Below are 17,944 nucleotides of genomic sequence, written 5' to 3' on the forward strand. Positions count from 1 at the left end.
CGTGGCCCCAGAGTTAAGGAAGCAGCTCATCACTTGGTCTCATTCATCTCATTTTGCAGGTCACTCAGGTACTCAGAAGACTCTGGAACTTCTAAGAAGGGGCTACTGGTGGCCATCTATGAAGTCTGATGTGATGGAGTTAATTTCTTCATGTACCTCTTGTACTCAGCATAAATCTTCATGTCAGCAGGTGAGTTGTTACCCCTGCCTATCCCATCACATCCTTGGATAAATCTCTCCATGGATTTCATTACAGATTTACCAAATTCTCAGGGTTAGACCACCATCTGGGTTGTGGTAGACCAATTCTCAAAAATGGTCCATTATGTACCTTTAAAGAAGTTGCCGACTGCTCCTGATTTGGCTCTCTTGTTCATACAACATATATTTTGTCTCCATGGACTTCCTGCCGAAATAGTCTCAGATCATGGTGCTCAATTTGTGGCAAAATTCTGGAGAGCGCTATGTTCTGTTCTGCAAATTAAACTAAACTTCTCCACAGCCTATCATCCACAAAGCAACGAATCTACAGAGAGGGTTAATCAGGACCTTGAGACTTTCCTAAGGATCTTCATGACATCTTCTCAAGACAACTGGTCTGATTTACTGCCCTGGGCTGAATTTGCGCATAATGCCTCTTACCATTCATCTACAAATCAAACTCCATTCCAAGTAGTCTATGGTCTTTATCCTCAGGTTCCCTAGTTTCAAAGCCTGCCTGTTTTTTATGTGCCTGCCGTGGAAGACACTATATGGAGATTTGGAATCAAGTACGTACTGACTTGGAGAAGGCGTCCTCTTGTTACAAATTTCAGGCAGACAGGAAACGTAGGAATGTACCACGCATACAAATTGGAGACCAAGTCTGGCTATCCACTCGGAATTTACATCACAGGGTGCCTTCAATGAAATTCGCCCCACGTTTCATCAGGCCCTTCTCAATTATCGAAGTGATCAATCCTGTTGCTTATCGCCTTCAGTTACCTCCTTACCTGAAAGTCCCCATTTATTTTCATATTTCACTGCTCAAACCCTTGATCCTGAACAAATTTTGTAAAGTTCTTCCTGTTCCTCCTCGGATTCAGACTGAAAAAGGTGTGGAACTTGAAGTCTCTCAGGTTCTGGACTATCGTATTCGCAGGGGCGACATCAATATCTTGTGGATTGGAAGGGTTACAGCCCAGAAGAACACTGTTGGACCGATGCCTGAGATATCCATGCTCCCGCCCTGATCAGGAGATTCCATACTGCTCATCCGGAGAAGCCTAGTGAGTGTCCTGAGGCCACCCATGGGAGGGTACTGTCACGACCAGAGTTTCTCGGCATGGCGGTTGACGGGTGTTACCTGTGAGGTCACTATGGCAGGGGGTGTCTGGCGGTGGCACTGGTGTTTGGCGAGGGGTGTTGGCTGTGCGTGGTTCTGTGCGGGTATGTTGTCACTTTGGGCTGGTGAGGCCTGGTGGTGCTTCCGTTCCGCTCCGGCATGGGTGCCGCCATCTTGCCTCTAGTCACATGACCTAATCTCCCAATCCTGGTTTGTCACATGCTCTCTCTGGCCAGTCACAGCACAGCACTTGGTATTTAGGGAGGTTCAGAGCCTCACTTCATTGCCAGTGCAACGTGTTTCTCAGCATAACTAAGAGAGAGTTCCCTGTGCTCACCACCTGTTCCTGTGAAATGCTGCCTGCCTGCCTGCTTGTCTGCTCCAACCCCGCTGGACTACCCTGCATCCTCCATTACCTTCCCCTTGCCTGAGTACCTGAGTCTGCTGTTCACCCTGCACCTTGCCTCCACTGACACTCTGCTGGATGATTCTTCCTCAGCCTGCATTCTTCATTTCAACCACTACACCTGATTTTCCCTGCCTGTCATTACCTGGACATTTTCTTTATTAACCAGTTATTACCTGGACAGTTCCCATTGTCTGCCACTACCTGGACATTTTCTATTAACCAGTCACTACCTGGACATTTTCCAGGTCACTAAGTGGACTTTTTCCCATTCACCACTGCTCCCAAGTGCACTTAGTGCTATATCGGGACTTTAGTTTTTTGTCATATTCATGTCTATCAAACCACTTATTAAAAGTTCCACATTTTCATTTAAACCTGCTTCAGTGTCTGCTCCTATCACCACCCCGGGCCCACAACAAAACCAGAACCTCACACTGATGTCACAGGGAGAGCCATTCAGCCTCTGGCGAATGTACATAGAAAACTCCCTGGTTGCTATAGATGCAACAATTGTATGACTTGTTCGTTTCTTACTACGTGCAAAATATTTAAACATCCACACATTAATAAGATTTTTGACATCAGGCACGTACTAACCTGCTCGACTGATTTTGTTATTTATGTCATTTTGTGTCCTTGCAATCTCTACTATGTGGGTCAAACTCCCTGCAAATTCTCGTATGACTGCACACAGGTCAGCTATTAGGCTGGCACTAGCAGGAAGGACAATAGATCAGCCGGTTGCCAGGCATTTTAAGGTACTGGGACATAGTTTGGCATCCTTAAGGTACTACATCATTGACCATGTGCCAGTGTCATTGAGATGGGAAGATAGGGCTAAGGTATTCCTTATTAAAGAATCAAGATGGATTGTGAGATTGGATACCCTTGCCCCTAGTGGATTACATGAAAAAATTAACCGGAATAGTCTCCTATATGAAAGGATTTTTGAATATTCAATTTAATGGTTTAGCTTTTGTATAATCTATCATTTTTCCTTCATGGTCATTTTGTACAAGTTATAGTTGGGATGTAGATGGAACTTTTTTGCTTATGTGATATAATATTTTTTCTTATTAATACTCTGTATATTGTGGTGGAATATATGCACCTCTGCTAACATCCAGTCTTTTCTGTGGCTACCAGCCTGTCAGCCGGGGGGTGCAACGAGCCTGCAACTGTGGAGCATGGACTTCTTGGTCTGTGGAACCCACACAGCAATTCCTATGGCAGCGAGGACTGATGCTCCCAGAAGTATGGTGGTGACGTGCATATGGGGAAGGCACCTGAGTAGCGACGGAGGATTGACGGACATGCATATAGAGAGGTACTTAATGGGGTAAGTGTTTTAATGTTGTGTAAGTGCTTTTGTATATGATGTGGTCCTGAAAACAGGGCTCTGGCCCTGAAATGGTCCTCGACCAAAACATGTTTATTGTTGTTTTTTGAAATCTCTGAGTTTCAGGATTTTCTTTGTAGATGATATATATATATATATAAATAAGCCTTATGGATGGCACTCCCACATAGAAACAAACGAACCTGGGTGCCCTCCGTGGAAAGCTGAAAAACTTCCCCAATGTATCAAATGTATCGGCGGCACTCCTGAAAAACACACCACAGCGCAGGTAAGATTCAACGTTTCGATGCTTTAATGCATCTTTGTCAAGAATACTCAAAAAGCACCAGCAAAAACAGTTACTTACATAGCCCTGCACCACACCACGTGTACAGCCACGGCATCCGGCTCCAGCCTCAGGGCGCCCACAAGTGATGTCACTGGCGCAACCCATTGCCTAGGCAACGCTAAAAACAAACCACAAAAAAGCAGAGGTGTGAAATCAGTGACACGACCAGCATAAATAGACATGAATTGAAATACATGCGATTAATTGCATGAGAAACAATGGATTAATAAATGGCAGCATAATGTATACTAAATGAAAGCTAATTACTAAAGAATCTGCTCAATCATATATAATTGATCTTAAAAGCATAACACACTAACAAACGGCATTGATGAGAAAAATTGTCATACCAAAAAGGCAATAATGGTAAATGTCCGCTCTGGGAGACCCAGACAGACATCCGTGGTCACCTAAACGTAAACACCTCAAATAAAGCAGCAACACTCAAAGAAAACAATGGAGGCCCAAGTTATCATTAAGACCCATCGGGTATAATGTACCGAGCCTATGGATCCACCGTGACTCACATTGCAACAGTTTCTGGGATCTATTGCCCCCATGGATCAACGTGGGAATGTGATCTATAATAATATTCCACAAAGTTGATAGATTATGGCCGGCCTCAGCGAAATGTCTGGCCACCGGTTGGTAACTTGAGCCAGAATCGATGGCCACTCGAATGGCCAACCTGTGTAGTGCCATACACTCACGTAGTCTCCTATTACCAATATAACTGAGACCACAAGGGCAAGTGATTAAATAAATCACAAATTTTGTGGTACAAGTCACCCTATGGCGTATGTTGTAATGTATGCCACTATGGGGGTGATGGAAATAATCGCCTGTTGTCATATACCTACAAGTGAAGCAGTTCAGACACTTATGGCCAAGGATAAAGCTATGCTCTTGCCTCGTGAGAACTTGCTGAGTAAGAAAAATCACATAAAAATGCAGAAACGATTTACATGGGTGAATCATTACAACACCTTAAGTCATGATATTAATTCAATCTCAAAACAACATTGGCCTATTGTACAGAAAGACAGTGATTTGAATTTGACTGAGACATCTATAATGCCATGCTATTCCCAGGGTAAAAACATCAAGGACTGGGTAGTCAAGACCGACATCAGCAGACTAGGTACTAATGGGAAGGATACATTTTTGAGCCTGAAAAGGGTTGTTATAAGTGTCTGAACTGCCTCACTTGTAGGTATATGTGTGTGTATGTATATATATATATATATATATAATATTATATATATGTATACAGTATATATATATATATATATATATATATATATATCCAATTGTGACCCGGCACTCACCAGTCCTCTCAGCTGTAAATGGCTCCGGTGCCTTCCAAAGGGGTAAGGTTTCCCCAAATGCATATGCAAACAAGAAATGAATGAAGGTGGCACTCAGAGGCTTCAATATAAGGTAAATCAAGCACCCACTACGGAGTAGCTTTAATGTGACAACATATCAGTGTCAACGTTTTGGGGATTGAGTCCCCTTTCTCAAGACAAAATATGTTTTGAGAAAGAGGACTCGATCCCCGAAACGTTGACGCTGATATGTTGTCACATTAAAGCTACTCCGCAGTGGGTGCTTGATTTACCTTATATTGAAGCCTCTGAGTGCCACCTTCATTCATTTCTTGTTTGCATATATATATGTATATATTTATGTGTATGTATGTGTATATATGTATGTGATACTTTGGGTAATTAGCTTGGTAGACTAGTGTCAGTGGTGCAGTGATTAGGTGCAGAATCAGACACCACACATGGCATTCCAGTAAAAAAAGTGAACATGATGCTTTGCTTCCAGCATAATCAGGAACAACCAGAAAATAATAAATGCCTAGCCCTTTCTTAGGGCACTAGGTCACTTCTTGAACCCTCTCTACAGAAGCAGCTACTCTGCATGAAAGTCTGTCACAGTCTCTGAGATTGGTGGTCTTTCCTGCCACATGCAGGACTGGACCCTGGCCTCCTGGCCTGGTATAGCTTTCTCAGCTTGTTGGTTGCCGCCTCTCACAAGGACAGTGTCAGAGGTATATGGATCTGCCAGCCTCCTTGCAGGTATGATCCTGACCACCTGGTCTGCTTCACTCACACTGCAGCCTCACCTGGGCTCTGGTCAAATGACAGCCAATATAAATCTTTCCACAATGCTTTTTAGTCTGTGTGGGCGGATCTCCCCTGCCTCACACAGAATCTGCTGTTCACCAGTGCCACCTCTGTTGATACTGCCACAATATACAATATATATGTGTATATATGTGTATATATATATATATATATATATATATATAATGTGTGTGTGTGTATATATGTATGTATATATATATGTGTGTGCGTGTGTATATATATATGTATGTATATATATGTGTATGCATGTGTGCGTGCGTGTGTATATATATGTATGTATGAAAAATAACAAAAAACAAGGGCGCCTCCTAGTGCAATAACTGTGAAACAACACCAAAATTGTGTGAAGAGGGCTAAGAGTGAACCCGTACCATGTGCATAAGATTAAGACAGCTTATCTCATGTCCTTTGTGAAGATCCTCATAAGGTCACTGACATCAGTAGTGTTTTTCACAGTTTTAATAGCAATCCAAAAATATAAAAATAGACATACATAGTGTAATACAGTTTAAAATGTCAGAGCTTCAATATTGCAAAATGAATGCCCGTACATTAGAGAGAGTAAAAAACAGCTAATCTGAGAATCAAAATACAGTAAAGTACCCATATATGTGTGTATATATACAGTGTTCGCAAATACACACTATAGCACATTTTTTTTCCTGGTATGGAGGACCAGAGACTCACTTTTTCAAAATGGCGGGTCCCCGGGGATGCGCTCTGCTGCGGCCAATCCCTGGCTCCCTTATGACCTGACCCATCTGCAGTATATAAAAAGTGGGGGTGGAGTTAGGGCAGAACTCATCATTGGCGCCATACCTGGACGTGGACCCTGTAACGGCACTACAGTGACATGAGGCTCAGTGACGGCTTCCCCTGCTCCTGTAAGTATAAATAGGTAGTGGGCGGGGTTTTGGTGGCGAGCGGGGTGACTGGTGATTCAGCCAAGTCCCAGCTGCACAAGGTTGCCATAACATAGTGGGCACTGTGTGACCACCGCCAGGACCCGCACCCAGTACACATATTCAGCACTCTGGTCAGAGCATCCGGCTCTGAATCAGGCCCACTGTGTGACTGCCGCCGGGACCCGCACCCAGTACATATATACAGTACATGTACATACTTTATATAAGGGTCCTGGAGTGTTTGGGAGGCCTTCTTATGTCTGCCCGATGGCTGCTGGGTGGCTGTCTATACTTGCCGCCCTGGCAGCATTGAGTGAGGTATGACAGGTAGTCTAGCAGAAAGTCAGATTGGCTGCCTGTCATTACAGTGTGGCTGCTGTGCGGAGCTCAGTGTGGTGAGCAGCTCACAACACCAATGTACAAAGTACTGCAGAGTTGACTGAGAGCGCTCCGCAGCCGGCGTACTATGACAGGCAGCCAATCTGATGTTATGGCTGCCAGGCCCCAGTGAGTTAGAGCTGTCCCAACACACTCCCTCTCGCTAGTTGTGTATTAAATATGAATCTACAGTTCATTGACTCCCCCACACCATCCTTGCCACCAAGTACAATATGTCTATGGCTATATATATATATATATATATATATATATATATATAATTTGTGTGCCTCTCTCTCCCCCTTCCACATGTGTGCCTCTGCTCCAACCCCTATATGTATTTCTGCCTGCTCCCCATGTGTGCCTCTGTCCCAACCCCTAAATGTATCTCTGCCTGCCTCCCATGTGTGCCTCTGCTCCAACCCCTATATGTATCTCTGCCTGCTCCCCATGTGTGCCTCTGTCCCAACCCCTAAATGTATCTCTGCCTGCCCCCCATGTGTGCCTCTGTCCCAACTCCTAAATGTATCTCTGCCTGCCCCACATGTGTGCCTCTGCCCCAACCCCCATATATATCTCAGCCAGCCTCATGTGTGCCTCTAAACCAAACCCTAAATGTATCTCTGCCTGCCTCCCATGTGTGCCTCTGCTCCAACCCCTATATGTATCTCTGCCTGCCCCCCATGTGTGCCTCTGCCCCAACCCCAATATGTATCTCTGCCTGCCCTCCATGTGTGCCTCTGCTCCAACTCCTATATGTATCTCTGCCTGCCTCCCATGTGTGCCTCTGCTCCAACTCCTATATGTATCTCTGCCTGCCCCCCATGTGTGCCTCTGCCCCAACCCCCATATATATCTCTGCCAGCCTCGTGTGCCTCTACCCCAAACCCTATATGTATCTCTGCCTGCCTCCCATGTGTGCCTCTGCTCCAACCCCTATATGTATTACTGTCTGCCCCCTATGTGTGCCTCAGCTCCAACCCCAACATATATCTCTGCCTGCCCCCCATGTATGCCTCTGCTCCAACCCCTATATGTATCTCTGCCTGCCCCCATTTGTGCCTCTGCCCCAACCCCTATATGTATCTCTGCCTGTCCCCATGTGTGCCTCTGCCCTAACCCCGATATGTATCTCTGCCTGCCCCCCATGTGTGCCTCTGCCCCAACCCATATATGTATCTCTTCTTGCCCCCATGTGTGCCTCTGCATCATGCATGCCTCTACCCATCCCCTATGTATTCCTTTGCCCACCTCCATCTGTCCCCCTGCCCACCCTCCCTATTTGTGCCTCTGCCCACCCAACCTTTATAAGCATCTTCTCACTTCCCCTCATTTCTGTGCCCCTGATTGGGGAGCACTACTTGTTTCATTTATATTGGTCCCCACAAATTTTAATACAACACTGCCTGCACCCACCATGTTGCATCTTGTAGGCTGGCAGTGCTGGACTTTTCCAAGTGCCTCAGATGCAGCCCAATCCTGGCATGAAACAGAGACCAAGATGCATCGATATGTTGTCATGTAGCTGCATGCTACCTCCTGCTACAGTTATTCAGTGACAGAACAAGGCAGGCTGCCTCCGCTACAGTTATTCAGTCACAGAGCAAGGCAGACTGCCTCCCTCCACAGTATATCCGTCACAGAGCAAGGAAGTCTGCCTCCCGCTACAGTTATTCAGTCAAAGAGCAAGGCATGCTGCCTCCCGCTACAGTTATTCAGTCACAGAGCATGGCATGCTGCCTCCTGCTACAGTTATTCAGTCACAGAGCAAGGCAGGCTGCCTCCCGCTACAGTTATTCAGTCACAGAGCATGGCATGCTGCCTCCCACTACAGTTATTCAGTCACAGAGCAAGGCATGCTGCCTCCTGCTACAGTTATTCAGTCACAGAGCAAGGCAGGCTGCCTCCCGCTACAGTTATTCAGTCACAGACCAAGGCATGTTGCCTGCCGCTACAGTTAATCAGTCACAGAGCAAGGCATGCTGCCTCCCGCTACAGTTATTCAGTTACAGAGCAAGGCATGCTGCCTCCCACTACAGTTATTCAGTCACAGAGCAAGGCATGCTGCCTCCCGCTACAGTTATTCAGTCACAGAGCAAGGCAGGCTGCCTCCCGCTACAGTTATTTAGTCACACAGCAAGGCAGGCTGCCTCCCGCTACAGTTATTCGGTCACACAGCAAGGCAGGCTGCCTCCCGCTACAGTTATTCAGTCACAGAGTAAGGCAGGCTGCCTCCCGCTACAGTAATTCCATCACAGAGCAAGACATGCTGCCTCCCGCTACAGTTATTCAGTCACAGAGCAAGGCAGGCTGCCTCCCGCTACAGTTATTCAGTCACACAGCAAGGCAGGCTGCCTCCCGCTAAAGTTATTCAGTCACAGAGCAAGGCAGGCTGCCTCCCGCTACAGTTATTCAGTCACACAGCAAGGCAGGCTGCCTCCCACTACAGTTATTCAGTCACACAGCAAGGCAGGCTGCCTCCCGCTAAAGTTATTCAGTCACAGAGCAAGGCAGGCTGCCTCCCGCTACAGTTATTCAGTCACACAGCAAGGCAGGCTGCCTCCCGCTAAAGTTATTCAGTCACAGAGCAAGGCAGGCTGCCTCCCGCTACAGTTATTCAGTCACACAGCAAGGCAGGCTGCCTCCCACTACAGTTATTCAGTCACACAGCAAGGCAGGCAGCCTCCCGCTACAGTTATTCAGTCACAGAGTAAGGCGGGCTGCCTCCCGCTACAGTTATTCAGTCATAGAGCAAGGCAGGCTGTACAGCTGACTCAGGCTGCAGTGCAATGAATTTGAATAATTGTGTTTTTTTTCCTGTGGGGTCAAAAAGATTTTATTTTTCCTATCTGGGCCAATGTGTGTGTGCTTTTCTTCATGTGAGGGGTTAATGTATTTGGGTTTTTTTCCTACTGGGGTCAATGTGTATGTCTTTCTTTATGTGGGGATTAAAGTGTTTGGTTTTTTCCCTGTGGGGGCCAATGTGTTTCTATTCTCCCGTTGGGGCCAATGTGTTTGTTTTCTCCCGTGGGGGCCAATGTGTTTGTTTTCTCCTGTGGGGCCAATGTGTTTGTTTTCTCCCATGGGGGGCCAATGTGTTTGTTTTCTTCCGTGGGGGCCAATGTGTTTGTTTTTCTCCTGTGGAGGCCAATTTGTTAATTTTGTTTTCCTACTGGGGCCAATGTCATCAGTTACATGCTTCAAGGTCTATAGCTGCTAAATTGTTATATTTACAGAAAACCTTCATTTAGATGGGACCCAGAAAAAGTCAAGTAGGACCCCAATTTTTTTAAAGTTAGAGGTCCCTGGGACCCACATTTTTTTGGGCTCAGCGCAATCACTGTACACATATATATATATATATATATATATATATATATTTATATATATATATTTTTTTATATTTAATTTATTTATTGTGTGTTTGTATATATACTCTCTCTCTCTATATATATATATTTATATATGTGTGTGTGTATATATATATACAGTATATGTATAGGTGTGTGTATATATGTAATGTATGTGTGTGTATATGTATATATATATATATATATATATATAATTTTATTCTTTTTCTTTACTGCATTTGCAAATACGCGCTATAGCGTGTATTTTACCCACATATGAGGACCAAAGACTCACTTTCTGACTGGGTGGGTCCCCGGAGATGCGCTCTGCTGCCAGCCAATTCCCTGGCTCCTGGTTACTTGATTGATGTCTCCCCTGGCCCGGTTGCAGCGGAGACATAAAATAGGAGGTGGAGCCAGCCATTATGCGCCCCTTGTTTGATGCAACTGCTCAATCAGCATGCCATGAGAGGACTTCCCCGGCATGCAGAGTGCGGCCAACAGCTCCTGGCATCCTGTACACAGTGTCTCAGCCCCCGGCATCCTGTACACAGAGTGGCCCAGCATGAGAGAACTTCCCTGGCATACAGAGTGCGGACGACAGCTCCTGGCATCCTATATACAGAGCGGACCGGCTCCCTGCTCAACCCGTGCTTCTTCCACACACCAGACCACTGGGGTTTGGGCCACGAGACCATTCCCCCTTCTAAAGTGACCACGCCCCCTGTTCATCAGGCCACAACATACCTCCCTTCCCCTGGTGACCCCATGGGGAAGGACGCCTCTAGTGTTTTTTTGTTTTCCAATATCTGACACGGTGCTAAAACTGGGATCACCCATTACCAGATCTCTAGTTTCGCCTATGATCACCACCTTTTTTGTCTATTCCTATATGCTCTAATCCCATAAATTTTAGGGAGTTGGAATCACTCCTCTGACAATTTTGAAAATGTCTGGGCACGCTGTGGTTCTCTTCCTTATTTTGATATTTTGCCAGTGCTCTAATAACCTCATATTTAAAGCTCTTTTGGTTTTACCAATATAATATGTACCACAACCACAGATTAATAAATATACTACAAAGGTGGTATTACAGTTAATAAAACCATTAACTTTATTTTCTTTACCCTTTATGTCACAAACGTTTTCTTCCCCTTTAATCCATGTACACACACTTTACATTTACCACATGTATAAAATCCATCAACCCTATTTAAAAATGACGGATTATGAATTCCTACTTCTTTTAATATCGACAAAGTGCTGGGTGCCAGATAAGATTTCACATTTCTAGCCCTTTTAAATATGATTTCAGGTCTTTCTGACATAACAGATGACAATACTGGGTCCATTTTAATGATATACTGGTATTTATTCAATACTCCTTGTATTTATTTATGAGAACTATTATATTGAGTGACAAAAGCACATTTCAATTGGTCAGATCCACTTTGTTTATCTATTTCCTTGTTATAGGCAAATAGAGTATCTCTCACTAAAGATCTAGCTCTGGCTATGGCTGATATGATAAGTGAGTGAGAATATCCCTTTTCAAGGAACCTGTTTTTATATATCTCACAAAGCTCATCAAATATATCCAAAGTGCTGCAATTATATCTAAGTCTTATCAACTGAGAAAACAGCAGATTTTTCTTCCATTTATTATGATGACAACTAACTATTACTATCTACCTGTTTAAAAAAGGTATATATTTCCACCTAATTATTCTTACAATTTTCTGTGTTCAATATTAAATCCAGAAACTCGATCTTTTGTTCTTGGAAATTAGATGCAAATTTTAATTTAAATTCATTAATATTTTAATAGTATACAAAATCTTCTAAATGGCTTTTAGTGCCTCGCCATATGCCTAATATATCATCAATATAGTGCAGTGTTTCCCAACCTCGGTCCACAAGGCTGGCTGTTGTCCTGTCCATAGGGGCTGGCTGGCTGTAGTGCTGTGTTGTCCAGGAGCCGCCCTGTCTGCTGTAGGAGTACACTCATCCAAAAAATTTTACAGGAGGTGCCCTGTCTGCTGTAGGGGTACACTCATGCAAATAATTTTTACAGGGGGTGCCCTGTCTGTTGTAGGGGTACACTCATACAAATAATTTTTACAGGGGCTGCCCTGTCTGCTGTAGGGGTATGCTCATACAAATTGTTTTTACATGGGTGCCCTGTCTGCTGTAGGGATACACTCATACAAATTGTTTTTACAGGGGCTGCCCTGTCTGCTGTAGGGGTACGCTAAAACAAATAATTTTTACAGGGGTGCCCTGTCTGCAGTATGGGTACGCTCTTGCAAATATATTTTACAGGGGGTGCCCTGTCTGCTGTAGGGGTACGCTCTTACAAATAGATTTTAAAGGGGGTGCCCTGTCTGCTGTAAGGGTAAACTCATCCAAAAAATTTTACAGGAGGTGCCCTGTCTGCTGTAGGGGTACACTCATACTAATTGTTTTTACAGGGGCTGCCCTGTCTGTTGTAGGGGTACACTCATGCAAATCATTTTTACAGGGGGTGCCCTGTCTGTTGTAGGGATACACTCATACAAATAATTTTTACAGGGGCTATTCACTCCATAATAATAATGGAGAGCAAAAAATTGGAGGATAAAAATAAAATATGGAAAGATCAAGAACCACTTCCTCCTAGTGCTGAAGCTGCTGCCACTAGTCATTACATAGATGATGAAATGCCATCAACTTCGTCAGCCAAGGCCGATGCCCAATGTCATAGTAGAGGGCATGTAAAATCCAAAAAGCCAAAGTTCAGTAAAATTAAAAACACACAATCTAGCGCTGGATACAATCAAAATTGGATTAGTCCCACAGCTGTTTTAAAATCCATAATAAGACTGCTGCTTCAATATCAAGATAGGTTATACCCTACCTATCAGGTATGAAACACAAACAAATATAATAGAACAATGAAGCGCTGTCTCAATATTTAGCAATAAATGAAAATAAAATTTTAATCAAAATTGAAATAAAAAGTTAAAGAGTGTAGACTACCAGGGAGACCTGATGACATACAGTATAATACACAATATCTAAAAAGCTAATCTAAAACCTATGTATGCTATTACGGCAGATATAATGTAGCAGATAATTAAGCAATGTTATCTGACAACCGTAACTGTGCTAAAATAGCACTATGATACAAAGATATCAATATGTATATATTGTGTAATATTGTGAGGTGTGAGGTGTTCAGAATAGACTGAAAATGCGTGAAAATGAATGTTATTGAGGTTAATAATAGCGTAGGAACAAAAAAAAAAAATCTGTGATTTTAGCTGTCTTTATGCTTTTTTCCAAAAAAATACAGATCCAAAACCCAAAACCCAAAACATAATACACGGAAGGGTGGTTTTGGCAAAACCAATCCAGATCCAAAATACGAAGAAAGATCCAGATCCAAAACCAAAACACAAAACACGAAAAGTGGCCGGTTCACACCCCTAATATATATATATATATATATATATATATATATATATGTATATATATGTTAAACATGCACACACACACATATATATATATATATATATATATATATATATGTAGCAAGCATACATATTACATACTAACACACACACATGTACAGTGTAGACACATAAACACATACACAGTATACACATACTAACACATATGTACAAATGAACACACACACATATATATATATATATATATATATATATATACATTCTAACACATTCACAGTATGCACACAATAACACATATAGTATATACACACAAACACATACATATATACACAATAAACCATTATACATACACTTACATTTTTATGCTGCAGCTGCAGGTTGATAATGAGGGTGGGCACCTAACATCATTAGGCCCTGCCCCCCACTTTGCCACTTGTAAAGGGGGATTTGTCTGTCAGGAGGGATTCTAAGTACTCAGAACCCCCCGACCTGCATGCTCTTGTTGTTGGGCCCCCTCTATATGTTGAGGCCCCAGGATGACCTCCCCTGTCGCCCCCCACCTTTATTTGGCCCTGGGTAGACAGTGAGGAAGAATCAGGTTAGGATGAGAACTGACAATAAAGAAAAGGGTGTTGTATCTTTGTTGGTGCACATAGAGGATAATTATAAATAAAAAATAACTTTTATTAAATAAATTATTAAAAAACGTTTTCCGCCTTATTAGTGAAATATTCCAAGAAAAAATATAATGAAAACATTGAAACAAATATGTGTCATCAATTGATATTAAATTATTAATAATTCATTTTTCTCTGTGTCCTTTTAGGTTATGTTTCTGAGTGAAGATTCTATTAAATGTTGTTGTCTCCAGTGTCATTAATCATAACATGTGAATTATATCTATTTATATAGTTGAAATCAATTAGCCCTGCATTTACTACCCACAATTGTAGTTAGATATACTGTAATGAAACCAAACCAAGATATAAATTCCATTGGTGATATTATGCTGCCATCTATTGGTTATGGTATGCCATTACACCATTTGTTGTTAAATGTAGAAAGGAAACCAGGTTGATTTAATGGGTGCTACATTATGCACAATGTCCTGTATGAGGGCCACCTATTTGTATTCAGGGAATATTGTTACATGGGAACATGTATCCAGTGCCTGATACAAATCTTAGTGTCCCCTCTTGGGTTAAGAAATGAACAATCAGCTGCAGCAATCAAATAAATGAATAGGTTTGATAGTCTCTAAGAAGTTTTATATTGAGAGGTGTTGATAACATATCAATCAAAAAGCATTAACATTTGTGCTAAATGGTGTACACCACATATTAAACTTCAATTTGTATGGTAAGTAATAAGTATGTTCTACCTCTATTGTGGTGTCTCCCATAAGGGTTATAAAGGTTCTATTTATATTATATTAACTCCTCTTATGGGGCTGCAAAATACATTCATGAGTTATAATGCTAATTCAAATGATATATAAACTATCAGTGATTCAAAGGAAGCTATAATGACTAGTATATAGCACAATCAGCTTGATTAATAAGGGTTGTATCTTACAGCTCCCCCGATTGGGTTCTATTGAATTGCATCACATTTGGCTGGTTGAAATTACTTATTATAGTTCCCCCTATTGGATTACATCACACTTTGCTGATAGAATTGATTTATTACTGCTCGCCCTATTGGATTGCATCATAATTTACTGATATAGATTTTATGATATCTAAACTGATTAATATGCGGACACCTTAGTGCCCCAGTTAATATTATTGCTTAACCCAGATATAAGGGTTCCCTTGTATAGCTATAGGGTTTAATAATGCAGTATGGTACTGTATTTGGTTTGTGCTCAGAATGTGGCACCCCCTGTTGGTTTTAATTATACCTAATACAATACAGTGCTATTGTTGTAGCTCCCTCTATAGGGCTGCAAAATTGGTTTAATAAACTGTTACTCACTCAGACTAACATTACTGAGTGTCTAATGTGGGTTCCTCATGCCCAGCTGCAAGGTTTAATCACAAGTAGTGGTATTGGAGTAGATTATATATATTCCCACTATTTACTCAGAGTAACACTATAACATAGTCTAAGTACTAGGAAAGCATGTTAATGCATGCCATTTTCTTCACTGTGATAATCCCATTTTCTTATACACACAGTGGAGGCAGTGCTTTCAAGTGCTACTGACGCAACATAGGACACTATGGGCCTGATTCAGACCCACTTGCGAGCGGCTGTCCGCTCGCAAGTGGGTCGATGTTCTGGACTGAGCATGCGCACGACGGAGGGAGCTCCGTCGTGCGCTTGCGCCAGACGCGACGAGCGAAGGAAAGTCCTTCGCTCGTTGTGTCCGATCAAAGGGGGCGTGCTGTCAATGTTGATTGACAGCACGCCCCCTTTGGTAGGCGTGCCTCCCTGACGGGGGCGTTCCCACGGGAATGCCTCACGTCAGAAGCCGGCCCACTGAGTGGGAGTGATTTTGGCTCTGATAGAGCCAAAATCACTCCGGAGCTTGCGGTTGAAAACCTCAACCGCAGGCTCCGGCTTGCAAATTCGATGGTTGCGATGGTCTCGACCATCGCGGCCATCAAAATGCACGCTCGTATAGCCTATGGGTGGTGACCCACAGCTATACGAGTGTCCAGAAGGACGCTCCATTTTCATGGAGGCCGGCCCTCATTCAGAGCGTGCGCTCTGCTCAGAGCGTACGGCTCTGAATGAGGGCCTATATCAGCAATGCCGACGTATGTTTCACAAAAGTTTGTGTCAGCATCGGACTATTCCGAACATCTCTGCATATATTATCTGTGAAAATAAGCATTGTGTAATTTGGACATAAGAGACTATACAGTATATCAGTCATAAATCCAATACCAGTTTTCTCCCGCATGTCAGTATATTAGACATAGTAATGATGGAATGATAAGTCTATATTACTAACTGGAGATTCTCATTATGTTTCTCAGTATCGTATGCAAACATTCTATGAAGTGTTGTAGGAGATTGAATATTTGACTATTCTAAAAAAAGAAACTTTTTGGATAAAATCTGTTGAGACAAGTGGATACAGACTATCGATTATGTTACCGGTTGGTTAGACACAACCACCTGAAAGTACAGTGTCAAATGTGTCGTTTTTTTTAGTAAATTATAATAGACATATATGTATATATCCAAACTGAGATCTTTATAAGTGGAGATATGTTTTTTTATTGAAATAGATGCATTATGTTTGATGTAATAATATGCAACACTTTTTCATACATTTTTTTATATAATTAAATTTAGCTATTTGACAGCGCCTTAAATTATATTTTTAACATTTGGTGGGTAGAAATATTTCCCACCTCTATATTCTAGGCAGCAGTCAATATAGTTTGCTCATACTATTACTTAGGAGGGGCAGCACTAGATTTTTTGGGTGTTTGAACTGTAGTTCACTCTGGATCCTTCATTGTGCCTGACCAAGTAACTAGCATCATTGTGCTACTTGCCGGTTGGCGGACTGGCCAGGAAAGAGGGAGACTGATTAATGCCAATTCCCAGTAAGGTATCGTATTACATTCCAGTACAACATTGAGTAAATCATGCTGTACATGGAAACAATTCTGTGGACTGAACTTAATTGATGGATTAATAATAAAAGTATTAGCGCTCTAGAAGGAATTTGTTTTAGTTTTGCGGGAGCAGCTTGGCAAGCGAGTGTTTCCTTCTCGCGTGATAATACTGTTAAAAAGGAGTTATGTCAAGCGCTGCACCTCTAAAGAAAATGTGTCAAAATGTATATGCTTTAGTAGAAAAGAATTGGTTCGGGTTGAGTAGGGGATGCTTGTGCTCTGGATCCCAGTGGTCACAATCCAGATGCTGGCATCCTGACAGAGTTAGGATGCTGACACCTGCCAGTAAGTACCCTACCCATATCCCTAAGCCTAAATCTTTCTTCCCACAGCCTAACCATAACCCTCACCCCACAGCCTAACTTTAAACCTCCGCCTTGCATCCTTACCCAAATCCTAACCCAAATACTTACCATCGGGATGCACACAGTCAGTATGCTGGTGCCAAGATACTGACTGGTGTTGGGATTCCAGTGCCAGTATTCTAAGTGCCAGCATCCCGATAGCCAGGATCTCATCCACTAGGTCTAATAGGTGAGTATCACAATTGTGACTTACTGTATGTAAAAAGCCCAACTCTATTAGTAAATGTCACATTCAAACAAGCAGAAGAACATCAACATCTTTATAATTAGGAATGTGCA

General features: G+C 42.7%; 1 protein-coding gene across 1 annotated transcript in view; it reads left to right on the forward strand.

The window, feature by feature from the left end:
* The first annotated feature begins 4,240 nt into the window (after positions 1-4,240).
* Positions 4,241-17,944, forward strand: part of LOC148507436 (galactose-3-O-sulfotransferase 2-like) — a 58,937-nt gene continuing 45,233 nt past the window's right edge. The window contains exon 1 of the mRNA XM_088446098.1: positions 4,241-4,562. Within this exon, the coding sequence (XP_088302224.1) occupies positions 4,241-4,562 (322 nt within the window). The remainder of the gene's footprint in view (positions 4,563-17,944) is intronic.

This window comes from Taudactylus pleione, unplaced genomic scaffold (assembly GCF_031769625.1).
Source record: "Taudactylus pleione unplaced genomic scaffold, aTauple2 ptg000393l, whole genome shotgun sequence".
Lineage (NCBI taxonomy): Eukaryota > Metazoa > Chordata > Amphibia > Anura > Myobatrachidae > Taudactylus > Taudactylus pleione.